General features: G+C 35.5%; 2 protein-coding genes and 1 non-coding gene across 4 annotated transcripts; 1 reads left to right on the forward strand and 2 right to left on the reverse strand.

The window, feature by feature from the left end:
• Positions 1-95: 95 nt before the first annotated feature.
• On the forward strand, positions 96-6,771 carry LOC106172901 (phospholipase ABHD3-like). The gene is made up of 10 exons (XM_013553829.2): positions 96-361; positions 914-1,077; positions 1,435-1,553; positions 1,990-2,050; positions 2,275-2,320; positions 2,687-2,799; positions 3,468-3,641; positions 4,034-4,082; positions 4,771-4,936; positions 5,232-6,771. The coding sequence occupies exons 1-10, from the start codon at positions 245-247 to the stop codon at positions 5,417-5,419; spliced, it is 1,197 nt and encodes a 398-aa protein (XP_013409283.2). The 5' UTR covers positions 96-244; the 3' UTR covers positions 5,420-6,771.
• LOC106172893 (ciliary microtubule inner protein 5-like) lies at positions 6,770-12,831 on the reverse strand. 2 transcript variants are annotated; one of them, XM_087019345.1, is made up of 3 exons: positions 12,421-12,831; positions 9,613-9,817; positions 6,770-8,603 (listed from the first exon to the last, which is right to left on the reverse strand). In XM_087019345.1, the coding sequence occupies exons 1-3, from the start codon at positions 12,474-12,476 to the stop codon at positions 8,412-8,414; spliced, it is 453 nt and encodes a 150-aa protein (XP_086875471.1). In that variant the 5' UTR covers positions 12,477-12,831; the 3' UTR covers positions 6,770-8,411. The 2 variants fall into 2 exon arrangements, with proteins under 2 accessions (XP_086875471.1, XP_013409275.1); XM_013553821.3 differs by lacking the exon at positions 12,421-12,831 and having other exon boundaries at positions 9,613-9,898.
• Trnad-guc (transfer RNA aspartic acid (anticodon GUC)) lies at positions 11,633-11,704 on the reverse strand. Its single transcript has one exon. It is a non-coding gene; the product is annotated as a tRNA-Asp (tRNA).
• Positions 12,832-13,814: the final 983 nt, after the last annotated feature.

Genomic DNA, 13,814 nt, shown 5'->3' on the forward strand with positions numbered 1-13,814 from the left:
CATTTAAAAGTGTTTATATACCATTTTTATTTCAAAATTGTATCAAAGTCTTGAAAAAAGACATTCTTCAATACATTTGCGTCATTGTTATTTAGACAAAAAGTATGTATATGATAAAGAAACCGACCGGTATTTCTTAGCGTCTCGATTTCAAATCCGCTCTCAGGAATGATGAGATTGTTTTTAAATCGATACCGAGGTTGTTTCGCGGGGAATAGTAAAGGTAAAGTCCAAAATTCAGGAAATGTTCAGTCGGGTTTGGGAAGACACTCTGCACTTTTATCGGAAAAATCCCAAAGAAACCCTTCTTACTGGGTTTGGGATTTTGTATCTGTCTTACTATTTATTATATGCAGTAAAGGTAGGATATCATTTTGCTTTTTTTTACGGTAAATCAAGTGAAAATTAATTAATAGAACGCTGACTCCTAACATTCAGTCAGCGAGTGACAGTCGGGCAGTATTTACATCTAACTGCACCAATCAGTATAACCTTGTCCCAAGATCTAGGTTTTCATGAACTCCTGCACCTGATGAGTAAGCAGTTTATCATCTTTTAGTGATATGTAGAATCAGACGAGAGAAATAAACAACTAGACGGTACTAGACGGTGGAATTTTTTTTTTTTGCATGCTTCAATATATCGATCACTTATCGAGCTAGGGCATTTTTCATCTTTTAAAATGCTAACACCTCATTAACAATCAATGTCATAGATTTGCCATTGCAGTTGCAGAAATAATGAACTTCAAGAATTTTAATTTCAAATGACAAAATGACCAGGCCTCAATGTAAAATGCATCGTGGACAAATAATACAATTTGTCTTATTCGTCCAAGGATCGACGCATGTGTGTTGCGGTATATAAAAGCTGAACTTTCACTATAGTTCTGGTCTGGACACTTGAATTTCAGAAGCCGATCTTTGCCTGCAGAGATGCCAAATTCAGACGCTTTCTGCACAGCTATGTGCCCGTTGTCAACGAGAAGTTTTGGCCAACGCTGTGGTGTTTTGAAGCCAGAATTATGACAATTGTTCGAGCTGTGATTCAGTCGGTGCCAGACATTACTTACACTAGGTCAGTTTGCAGCAGGTTTGCAAGAAAAAAAAATACTGTTAATGTGCTTTTATGGTTTCAATGGAGAAATAGTGAGTTTTGCAAGTACTGAATTTTTTTTAGTCATAAATTTTTAAAATTAGAACATTCCTGTTGTTATAAGTGTCAACAACAAAATGGAAAAAACGGTACCTTATAGTTCTATTATATACAGTAAAACACCAAAAAGCCAGATATGAATATATTTTTAGTGATTGTGATTTGCACCCTGAAACACATCTCCATATTCAGCAGGTTGAAGTAAAAGCTAACTAAAAATACTATGTTTGACTTATGGTGGTAATTTATTGCAATTTGTATATAATTTTATACTTCCAGTGATATTTTAACTCTGCCAGATGGGGGCCAAGTGATTTTACATTGGGAGGAAAATGAGAACAGTATTTATAGTGACTCTAAAACAAGACCAACAGTTCTATTACTGCCAGGACTTACAGGTATCTCTCTCTCTCTCTCTTTCTCTCAGAGGCAGATACAGAGATATTTTCTGACAGTCTTTCAAATAACTAGTATTTTTGTTGATCCATCTCCCATTTTAGACCATCTTCCAACAGAAAAAATTAGATACCTGTCAATGTAAACTTGAAAATGTGACCGTCTTCTGGAAGACCCAGAAGACAGCCTCAATCTGCCCCTGTCTCTGTCATATTGGATTGTCTTTATTTGAACATAATGATAAATGAATAATAATAATAATAATAAAAATAAGTAAAACCTTAATGACAGTTATGATAATAATTGGCATATCTATATATGTCCTCTATTTACCGATTCTTAGTAAATTTTTTCACACATTTATAGATATGTCTGATAAATTTTAATCTATTTCATCTATTAAAATTTTTTAATGCAAATTTTTTAACTCGTGTTTAGGTTGTAGTCGACAGAGTTATATTCTACACCTTGTTAAACAAGCCAAAGACAAAGGATACAGGTGACAAAGTTATTACTTACTTACTGCTTTAAGAAAAAGAACCTTAAAAATTGCTGCCATTAATGATTATGTAACCTAAATTAAACAGATCTATAAAATATTATAAACCATATTTGAAATTAGTTAATAATTTGAAAAATAAAAAAAACATTACAGTCAAAGATTTAAAATTATTGATATATTTTTAATATTTTAATCATATGTTTATTGGTGTATTTTTGAAGGTGTGTTGTGTTTAACAACAGAGGCGCTGGTGGCAAAAAATTGTTGGTAAGTAAAACAAAAGTGGAACACTCTGTAAATAAAATTCTATTATATACTGGCATTTTTAACTCCCTGAACATCAATTGTCTTGCTTTCAGAGGTTACCAAATGCATGTAAAAATAATAATATTTAAAAAAAAAATGCTGAAGATGTGGCTTAGTACATTATATTTTTAATTTAGGTTTGTATAATTTTCGAAAGTATTTTTAAAAAGGGCAAGTACAAAATTATAAGACCCATTTTTTTGATTGGTAGCAAAATTACTTAGGACATGGCAGTATAGTGTAATTGCTGCTATCATTCTTTTTCGTAAGTAGCTATTGTTTATGTTTCACTTATTTCGAATTCACAAAAGTCAAAGGTCATTTCAGACGCCAAGGTCATATTGTGCTGCCAATGTTGAAGATTTGACCAACGTGATCAACCATATAAAGGGAAAATATCCTGACGCACCCCTCATAGCAACAGGGATATCTATGGGAGGGTAGGTTGATAGAGAAAAGGGGAGGGGCACAGCAAGCAGAATAGCCACCCCTCCCCTTCCCAATACACGCTTTTTCCACTTCATAACATATTATATTGCCCTTAGTGGCAATATTTGAATTTGTGAAATTTCCCTTGTCTTGTGTTAAATATTCCTCTTCCCCCAGCATACAGTTTCTGAATCTAAGACCCCATTTCCAGAGATTAGATCGATCTACTTTAGATCAACCTAACTCCCTGGGGGTTCATGCTAAATAGCTGTCAGCCGAGTGGACACGAAAGTTAATAACCCCCTTACAGCTTGTAGTAGGCGGATTATCTGACAGTAATCTAGTGAGACTCCCCGTGGGGATAGATCGATCTAAAAGCTCCGGGAATACAGCCTAAAATGGTGAATCATGATCGTAAAATACATGTAAGTCTGCTATCTGGTAGCACAATAGTACTTTCTGAATCATTTGTTTATTTCATTATGTAAAATCTGAAAGAATATTTGCAAGTTCTGACATGTTGCTTGTTTATAGCAATAAGTGTATTTCTCCAAAAACACAAAAATAAGAAATCTTGAAAAAATTTAAGTGAATTTTTTAGATACAATAAATTCAAAATTTTGCTTCAATTTAAGAAGCACTTGGAACACAGCTAATTAAAAAAATTCTTTTCTTCAAGAATGCTCGTCTTCAACTACATAGCCAAGATGGGAAGAGACTGCCCCCTACTGGCGGGGATGACCATTTCTGTGGCCTTCAATGTATTTGAGTCCACAAAGAGCTTGGAGCAACCTCTCAATCACCTGCTGTTCAACAGGACACTGACCTCCAGCCTGAGAGGGGCCATCAAGGAGTAAGTCTTGCATAGATTTTCCTCATCTGGTTTGACACGAGTTTGGGTTTTGGGGGATTTATGTTTTGTGTGTGTGTGTGTGTGTGAGTGAGAGAGAGAGAATGAGAGAGACAAGAGAGAAAGTATTTTTGTGTAAGAGAGAGAGAGAAAGTGAAAGAAAGGAGAGTGTGTGTCACAGTGTGTGTGTGTGTGTATGTGTGTGTACGCGTGCATGACATTAAATTTTGAGTTGATATCTGTTCTGATGAGTTTGTGTATTGATATGTATTTACATTTTGTTTATGCACTAAGAATGTGTCTTTAAATCTTCAATTAGAATAATATTCTAAACATGTATGAAGGTATTTATATAAATTTATACATAAGTGTTTATAAGATTGATTTCTTTTCAGAAATTTCCAAGTATTGTCAGAGAAGTTTGATTTGGAGCATGTTCTGAAGGTAAAAGTACAAGATCATCATTGCTTTGTCAGCTGTTTATTTCCTATTCCTGTCTTTATTTATACAAGCACATGATATTTTTGTGCTTGTAATTTTAAAAGTTACATTTGCATAGAGCCAGTGTACTATACTTCCCAAACCACTTCTTTAACTTCAAAAATTATGCCACAAGCTTTCAAGTGGGTTGGCCATATTTGATCCACTTACAAGATCTGCTGATGAAATATATAGGCAACCCACTTGAAAGCTTGAGACATAAGTCTATAAGGGGGTAAACTGATTGTAAATGTGGCCTAACTTTTGAATTGTATCTTATAAGTTTAAGAATCAGTATTTTTGTAAGTGCGAGTTTAAAACTTAAGGATAGAAACATTTGAGTAAGTGTAATTTGGGGATTGTAATGTGTTTCTTGTGACTGTAGGTACATATCCATGAAAAACAGATATATGTCAATCTGCGCCAACATTAACCACCAGCATATAAAATACCAGATGGTTTGAGAGTTTTAATATTTAAAATTTTGTCAATTCGTTCAGTTGGCCACTGAGGGCCTAGTTTTTGGCTCAGATTGTCAATCAGTGAGAATGAACATTTCAGTGTGTACCTTATATTTTCACTAAACTGAAATCATGGAGCTTTGCATACCTGTATAGACTTACACTGATGATCAGTCTTTTTTTTTTTCCAGAGCTCTACCATTCGAGAATTTGATGACCGCCTGACGTCTAAGATGTTTGGTTACAAAGATTGGCAGGAGTATTATAAAGACGCTACCCTGCATGACAAATGCCACCATATTCAAGTGCCGCTGTTATGTCTTAATGCAGCCGATGATCCTTTTTCCCCTTTGTATGGTAGGTGCACACACGCACGCACACACACACACACACACACACACACACACTAGGATATATATGTATATTATTAGTCTATCTCTCATCCCTCTGCCCCCCCATCCCTCCAGTGGCTAAAGTATAGTACTATTTCACAAAAGAAATGAGCCCAAATTATCAATTATAAAATTATAATGATATTGCAACTCTCTCTCTCTCTCTCCCTCTCTCTCAGCCAGTCAGTCCCATCATCAGGCATATTGTCACATTTTACATCGTTTAAAAAGATACTTACCATTTCTCCATGTCTTTGCAGCAATTCCAATTGAAGACGCCAAACAAAACGACCATCTTGCCATAGTTGTCACCTCTCATGGCGGCCATATTGGATTTCTGGAGGGATTCTTCCCACGCTACCAGAATTACATGGACCGTTTTTTCGCACAATATGTGGACGCCATGTTTAAACATGCTAATGAAGAGCTGGTTAACAATGCTGACTGACAGAAATTGAATCAGATGTTTTAATTACAGTATAGGTATTCAGATAATGTTTTTATCATCCCTGTGGGACAGATCGTTTGGTACCCTAACTACCACGGTAGTGAGAGAAACATTCAGCAGTCTCTCTTTTATAAGATTGACTCTGGAATTAGAAACTTACAGTGTTTTTTTACAGAGCATAATTTTGACAGTTGTTAGTATTTCCAGTTTTTTTTTAATTTTTTTATTTATTTTATTTTTTTGCTGAGGTCAAACGTGTACTGCATGCCTTTAAATTTAGACATCTTAATCTCTTAATCTTCTTGCATTCAGCGAGAGTTGGATCGATATATATATATATATATATATATATATATATATACTCTAGACCAAAAGCCTCTTTGGAAATTGGCCTTTGGAGAAGTTTGATGAAAAACTTCATTGGACTGTATATTTTATCTCATCTTTTGACTAGTTTTCTAAACAAATACACAAAACCAGCCTTCTGATCTTTCTTGTTTCATTTCTACCTCATTGTTTATCAGGGGAACAATGGCCACAAAAACGGAACTGAATACTGGTCTTTGGATCATTGTAATTTCTTACCTGTAGAATGTTTTTTTTCTACTATTAATATAAAAGATATTTCTTTACTATTCAGTATTGATATAAGATTCTTTAAATGTTTTATGCAATAAGCCTAATTTGACCATCAAAGCAGAATTGTAAATTTATTAGTAACAAGTATAAAAAATTACATAAATAAACAAATAAATAATTTACTGAAAGAATCGATATTTATCAGAGTTCAAAATATATAACTTTTGAGTACTTTTGTTGAAATGATTTTATAACTACGAACAATGCTTTTTGTATGCTAGATTAGTATCACTGATATTATTTGTCTCAAACAGCTTTTTATTGACGTGTTAAAATTATCTGTGATGTTTTAGAGAAAGTGAAAGTTGGCTAGGTGCTTTATTTTAGAAGTGCAAAAATCAAAAGGGAATTTTATTATTTGACTCAAATCAGTAAGAATACGTATGTGAGAGACAAAATTGTCAATAGTTTTCATAACATTTGTTTTTCTTAAGGACTTTTTAGTAAGACCTAGGTAAATTGCAAAAGCAAAGATTTTGATATTGCTTACAAGGTAAAATAATTCAAAATTTAGCAAGATAATTTTGTGGTATCTTGTACCAAAATTTTTTTTCATAATTTTTTTCATGATTGTTACTGCATTTTCTTGCATTGTTTTGTTGTTACTGTTATTTTGTTTATTAATTTATATTTGAATGGTCTACATAAGCATTAAATTGGTCATTTGAAATGACTTGTCCTTAGAATATTATATAATAAAAGAAATAAAAGTGCTTTGGTCTAATGTTTTTATTTTTAATATTTAGTGGAAAATAGTTTCTATTTTGTAATAACAAGTGAACACTGAAATATCATTATAAATATTGAAACATTACTTCAATTCATAAATATTGAACACATATTATAATAATGTTAGTCATATCACCTTATAACAAAAACACTCAGCTTCCAAAATGGCATTTGCTGTTTCTATTTTCTCCCCTGCATTTAACCCATGTTCTAATGGCTCCAGAAAAAAATTGAGATATCTTTTAACCTTAATGTCACTGCAGCAAAAGCAAATTTTACCCACTTTTGAGATTTTTAAAAGCCTCAGTTTAACATTCTTCTTGCCTTAAATTCACAGAAGCAAACTCGAACTTTTATCCACATAGAATAAAGCAGTCAAATATTTAACAATGAGTATACAGCAAAATATACTATACATGAAATCCAGCAAAAATTTACCCTAGCAGTAAACAAAGTGTGAATGCAATCCTACAGATCGTAGAGCTTAAAAGTCTGGATGAGACTGAAATTTACAGCAGATTTTTTTCTTCCATTTTTCACGTGCTGAAAAACTCAAAAAATTTCAACCTTACACTATGAATGGAGCAATGACTGCTGATTCATCAGTATTTGCCCAGAATTTTTGGTCAGCTCATGTTTTTGCTCAGCTAAATTCAATGCCATATATTAATTTGAAAAGTCTTAAAAAGTATGTTCCAATGACTAATACAGGTACAATACTGTTAATCTCTCAATATATTTTTTTGTTAAAAAAATACACCTTTTTGTAAGAGACCAAAAATATTCTACCTTTGAAGTGTTACATTTCTTCAGAAATGCTTTCCTTTTTTGTCAGTATACAAGAGACCATGAAAAACCTTTTCCATCACAGCAGTTAGTCTGAATTTCTAAATTATAATGAAAAAAGAACATCTTACAAATCCTTTGCAACACCCTGTAACTGACAGAGATTTCTCCTTTTAGTAAAAGCAACTTCAATACATAGAAAGTTGCCTCAGTTAAACCATCGAAAATCCAAGTGCAACTCCAGAACAACTGATTGTCTTTGTTCGAGTCTCTTTGTCATTCAGCACAGACTCGTTCTCCTATTTTTTAACAACAAAGACAGAGGTTCAAGTGTCATTTGGCAGGTAAAGCGGTATGAATTAAATCATCCAAATGAAGAATACGTGTCATTCTTTTGCTCTTATACTGGATAGCTGTATCACAATCCATTTGTTAGGTAACATCAATATCACGTCTATCCATCTTGCACCATTTTGTATGACTAATAATGGGACTCGGGGGGGGGGGGGGGGGGGAGAAGGGGATGCTCCCCTTTCTTTGGCATGAAAAATGGGCTCCAACGTAATGCACTCATTGTCACAAATTTGCTGGCCCAAGATTAGCTGGATGAAGCTTTGCTACTGGCTGGCATATATATACCAAGCCTATGCATGTTTTTATGAGTTTAAAACTAATGGCGTGCTTCCAAGCTCATCTCTTCAAACACTGGGTCTTGACCGGACCACTTTTGGCCCTACATCACAATATAAAGTGGATCCAAAATATCACTTCTGGATAATGCCCCATCTCAGAATTTTTTTTGGTCCTTCCAAATAAAAGGTATTGTTAGATTGCATATCTAATAACATATAATATCTCCATCTAGCTTCTTCTTCCTGCCTTCAGCATAAAACTGGAATTCCAAATTTTGCATCCTCTTTCCGAGGTCAGTATTCAGTCTGCTACCGTAGTTTCCAGAATTTGTGTTTGGGACATTATCAGAGAAACGAGTGGCTGTTTCTGGGAGAGGTTCCTTCTCTTTTGGGTTACCCTGTAATAAAAATATAATAATAATAAAGTCACAGAAACTTACTAAGTATATACATGTTCAAGGAATAATAACTCTTCGTTTCGGCCAAAAAATGAATTTTCCTGGAGATAAACAACAATTTTCCCATACTTACCAATGGTTAAAGGGATAATAACTCTTCGTATGAGATCTATATTTCACAATAAAAACATTGTGAATAACTCATAGAAATATAATATATTCTGTTTTACCACAAAAACGGCAGTTAAAGCTATTATTCTGATATCTGAGCTTGTCTTTAGACCACGTGACCTCTATTGATGGCTATACTCTGCTAAAGTCTCTTAAGAGATTTTAACAAAAAACCAAACTTTTTAGAAAAAAACCAGGGACTAACTTTGAATGTAAAAATGGATTCATTAACCATTGGTAAGTATGGGAAAATTGTTGTTTACTCCAGGAAAATTCATTTTTTGGCCAAAACGAAGAGTTATTATCCCTTTAATGAATCCATTGTTACATTCAAAGTTAGGCCCTGGTTTTTTTCTAAAAAGTGTTTTTTTTTTTTGTCAAAATCTCTTAAGAGATTTTAACAGAGTATAGCCATCAATGGAGGTCACGTGGTCTAAAGACAAGCTCAGATATCATTTCTTCCCCTTTGAATTTTTCTTAATGAAACTGTTTTTGAAATTCATGTTTATTTAATTTTTACTCTATTTCCCGCTGTGCTAGAATGCTTAGCAGCTGAATAACTTGAATTGGAGAGCTTGGAGAGAGTTAAGTAATAGATGTATTTTAAGTAGCTGGCTATATAAATAAAATTCAGAATGCATGTATGTGAGAGATGTGGGTTGTAAAAAACGGACTGAACATTGCATCCTTTATTTTATTAATATACCTCCAGCGTTTTAAATTTATTCACTTAATTTATTTTCAATTTTTAAGATGAGCAAAGGGATTCGGAGTGCTTGGAGAGGCTTGAGAAATAAATAATAAAATTAAAACTCGGAATCATTAAATAAGTGCCTACCTTAGGGTCAAACTCCGTCAAAAAGCCCCAGTTTTCGCTCCACTGCTTGGCGCCGGTGGTCTCCTTGGCCACGCTCTGCTTCCAGATCGTATCCTGGGTCACTTGGTCGCACTTCTCGTAGTCGGCATTGGAGTAGGCCTTGGAAGGTTCGGCGAAGTTCGTCTGGACCTTCGAGTCCGTTGGAATGCACCGGTCGTGGTAGGCACTAGTGGAACGATTTTGAGTTATTGGAAAACGATAACCAGCTGAAGTTGTTCTATCCATTTTTTTTCAGGAACAACTACTAGTTCTAAATGTAATAGAATGGAAATAAGCAGGTGAACCCTTAAAAGCTGTTGCCGTCTGCTTGTCGTGTACTTCGGTAGCTAATTTAGCCAATTTCACGGTAGTGTGCTGATACCACAGTCTTCCTGCTGTTTTATAAGCCCAATTGAACGCAGGTTTATACACTGCCAACAGGTAAGTCCATAAATTTTCCGAGTCAATAAAAATAACTACCTGTCTCCGTAAGATCGCGTGCCACTAAAGCTCAATTACATAGATTATTCCTTCGTAAATCCTTTAAATCCTAATGATATCCACCTCGAAATGATACGGTTAATACTCCCAAAACGCTATTGTTCTTATTTCTTCGAAATTCTTTCGAGTTTTTGCGAATAATCTTTGAGCTGTCAGCGGCTTAGCAGTCCTTCAATCAATCAAAATAGAAAATGGCTACCGTGCAGACAAGTGCGTGTGACGTCATTGTTGACAGGTCACTAAGGAGACGACAACAAACCTTCGTGAGTTCTCGCGAGACCATACATAATAACCACTGAAGCTCAACACTGGTATTTTTATACATAACGCCACTGTACATATATATACCACACTTAATGAAGTATGTTAAAACGACATGAAATAACCAGTAAAATTACCTTAAAACCAATGAAAAACTTATAGTTAAATAATTTTATAAAACACAGACATTGGATTTTAAAAGTGATGCGAGTTGGGGGTGAAGGAGCGGGTAAGGGGCGGTTGAGGGGGGGGGGGGGAGGCTCAAAGTCTGAAAATATAATTCCTACATTTAAACAAAGGCATATATATTTTAGTACTGAACTCCAAAAAGGAACTAAACTATACAGAAACAATTGAAAATATTTCTCATGAGCATGTTTGTTATCGAATTTCCTATCCATTTCTTCCCAAAAGTGCCAGTAGGCCTAATGTTCAATATCTAGGCCTACTGATAGGCATTCAAATAAGCATTCCATTATCTTCTCTACAGTGTCTCAAACCCTTATTTAAGACAGCGCCCCCGCCCCCCCCCCCACCCCCCCCGGCTGAATCTGAATTTGCAATGACTTTTGCTTGCGTTTAAAAAAAGACATCATGCAAATATCAGACTTCCGAACAGCCATTGTTCTGCTATTGATACTAGCCCCTGCCGCGCGTGGCGTCTGTTTGATGGCGACCAGTGACAATTGACTTACAAATAGAGAATTTGATCTGAATATGGATCACGCTGTTCTGACAAATTTGCACGTCAATTTCCTGTCATTGATGCGACATCAATCCCAGATTTCCTGATGTGTAAAAGGTTTTGGTAGGCCTATTATTCGAGGACATTTGAGTATTCCCTTTTCTCTTTTCCTCTGATTTACGAAAACGTTGACTGAAAACGACGAAATATCACGTTCACATTCAGGCCAAATTGGCAATGCATGTCAGGCGACTTCATTCTAGGGACATTTGCCTGTCAGAGATTGAAGACAATTGAGAAAGACACGATTTTAAACGAAATGGAAGAGATGGGTCTTTTATGTGGTGATGGCAAGAGACAGAGTTCAAAGAGTGGTTTTTGCTGGAAAAAATCCATTAAAATTTAGATGAAATAAAAATGATGAAATCGTAGGCCTACTTGATGCAGATGAGGCAAACTTTGTACAATAACGTGCTACTCGTTGTTTTAAATTAGAGAAATTACATTTCTTATAATTTTATATTATAAAATCGTTAAAGATAAAAAGAAAATGCTCTTCCCGACGGGGAATTGAACCCCGGTCTCCCGCGTGACAGGCGGGGATACTCACCACTATACTATCGAGGACTGACATAACACATTTATTATTATTATTATTATTATTGGCACCCAATGTTTTTCTCGGAAAGAAGAGTATGATAACTAACTATAGTTCACTGATATGTGCTTTAGATTAATTCTTCAAATGTTATCTGCTTCGTTGAAAAGGCGTCAGTGGTAACTAGCCGTCTATACAGTGTCTTGCTTCACTAAGTACACTCGGGTGTTTGGTCAAACGACAAAACGCTGGTCAAATTTTTGCAAGTCATACGTTAACGTTTGCTGTCATAATAGAGTGCTCGCTGGATTACTGGTTGATTTGATGGGGGTTTAGAAGCGAAGAATCAGATTGATTCTAGAGGCACGTTTCAATCTACCAATGTTTTACCTTTACCCTATCTTCGACTACTTTTTAGAAATAAAGCTTACTCTGACAGTAAACCAAGGGTAGTATAAATTGTTCTAATTTTCCTCAATTTTTCCACAAACACAAATACTTACAGCTGAATTTAGTGACATGATATGATGAAAATAATTTGGTTTTAGAATTTAATTTTTCGAACATGCCGACTACTTGCATCACACGGTCGACTTAATTATTAAGTAAATAAGTACTTCACCTTTCTTAAAGTGGTAAAAACGACATGTAACTTTCAGATTTGAGATACCCCCCCCCCCAAAAAAAAAAAAAAAAAAAAAAAAAAATCGATCACGGACGCAATGTTGCTTTCACAAAATCTCACCTTGGCTTCGTTTTGTTCAAGTAGGAGAACATCACCCCGCTTGTCTCGCGATGCATGATGATAGTTTTTCTGATGTCACCTAAGATAATATAACTGGCGTCCTCTATTTTTACACTGGCTTCGAATGTTCAGTATAGCTACAGCGCGGTTCCTTGGTAAGGAGACGCCGCCAGTGTCTCACGGGCAGTAAGTCAGAAAAGGGAGAGAGAGAGTCCACTGATTCCGCGTCCACTGTCAAATGAAGATCCTTTGATCTCAACTTTCAGGCATCAATCGAATGGTCAGTCCTTTCTGAGGCATTTTACAGGATAAATTTAATTTAAGTGCGGCGTTTGCACTCATAAAGTTCAGCGGCTGCTAGGCTTCACATAAATATGCAAGTCCGTATAATCAGAGAAACAAGCCGGTTTCTCTGTTTTAGTCTCCTGCGTCAGTGAGTCTGTAGTCCCAATGATATTATGAAGTCAGTATTGGTTATTCCCCCTACTATAGAACGTACATATTGTCCAAAAATCACGGAATTTTTGCCAAAATGCCCGTCCCCCGGGGTCCTGAGGTCCCACTGCTATTCTCGGCCCTCAGACAGCGAAGGGTTTCCCGCAACTGATCGTTTCTACGAGGTTTTACCGATATGCGCGGCAAGCTATAATTGTCCAAGGCTAATCATTTATTTAACCGCACACGATTCATGGCAAACAGAGCTCGACGGTAAACAGTCGCTTTGATAGAGTTTCTATGCAGTTGAAAGGTGAGGGTTGTTATGTTTATCGATTTTCCTCCCTACTCTTCACCTCTGATCTCGTGCTAGTCTGTTTTTTTTTTCGAAAGGCGAAGCGAGCACTTCTTCAGGATGAAATTTATCAAACTATTTTTCTTAAAAAGTAAGAAAGGTGTTAGCATTCTTTATCGCTGCAAATAATTACATTTTTCCTCTGAGATTTTAAATTAGCTAACCGGAGGGGTGCCCCATGACTAATAGCACAGCTGATATGGCAGGTGCATTTCAGTGAAAAATTGAAAAGAACCCCCTTTATCTCACCTTGTTACATTTTGCTCCACAAAAGAACAAATCATTTGTTGCCGAAACAAATCGCACAATGCTTAAAAAGAAATTTAATATGGTAGCAACCAATGCGTTTTATACGGAGCTTTTTCGGCTTTTGAAAGGGGAAGGGATTGAGCAAAAACGCATAATGTGCCTGGGAGGACCTCTCTAATGGGTCTTGTTGTTGACGTAATAAGTCCATTATGTGGAATGAAACGGAATTAAATTAAATCAGCCAAAAAGCAAATAATATTAACCTTTAAAGAGCTGCATGGCTATTTCAATGGTACTTCTGATGCTGTTATAAAAATGAAGGAGTAGTTCACGGCGGTGTGCGAAAATTTGTAGA

Source organism: Lingula anatina, chromosome 8, assembly GCF_051362555.1.
Source record: "Lingula anatina isolate TDL-2025a chromosome 8, LinAna3.0, whole genome shotgun sequence".
NCBI classification, from domain to species: domain Eukaryota; kingdom Metazoa; phylum Brachiopoda; class Lingulata; order Lingulida; family Lingulidae; genus Lingula; species Lingula anatina.

Excerpts from the sequence above, each read along its gene's own strand:
- LOC106172893 (XM_013553821.3), bottom strand. The coding sequence starts at position 9,876 with ATGGATAGAACAACTTCAGCTGGTTATCGTTTTCCAATAACTCAAAAT. Across the intron at positions 8,604-9,612 it reads TGACGGAGTTTGACCCTAAG|GGTAACCCAAAAGAGAAGGA; the intron begins GTAGGCACTTAT and ends TTTTTATTACAG.
- LOC106172901 (XM_013553829.2), top strand. The coding sequence starts at position 245 with ATGTTCAGTCGGGTTTGGGAAGACACTCTGCACTTTTATCGGAAAAAT. Across the intron at positions 362-913 it reads ATTTATTATATGCAGTAAAG|AAGCCGATCTTTGCCTGCAG; the intron begins GTAGGATATCAT and ends CTTGAATTTCAG. Across the intron at positions 1,554-1,989 it reads ATTACTGCCAGGACTTACAG|GTTGTAGTCGACAGAGTTAT; the intron begins GTATCTCTCTCT and ends ACTCGTGTTTAG.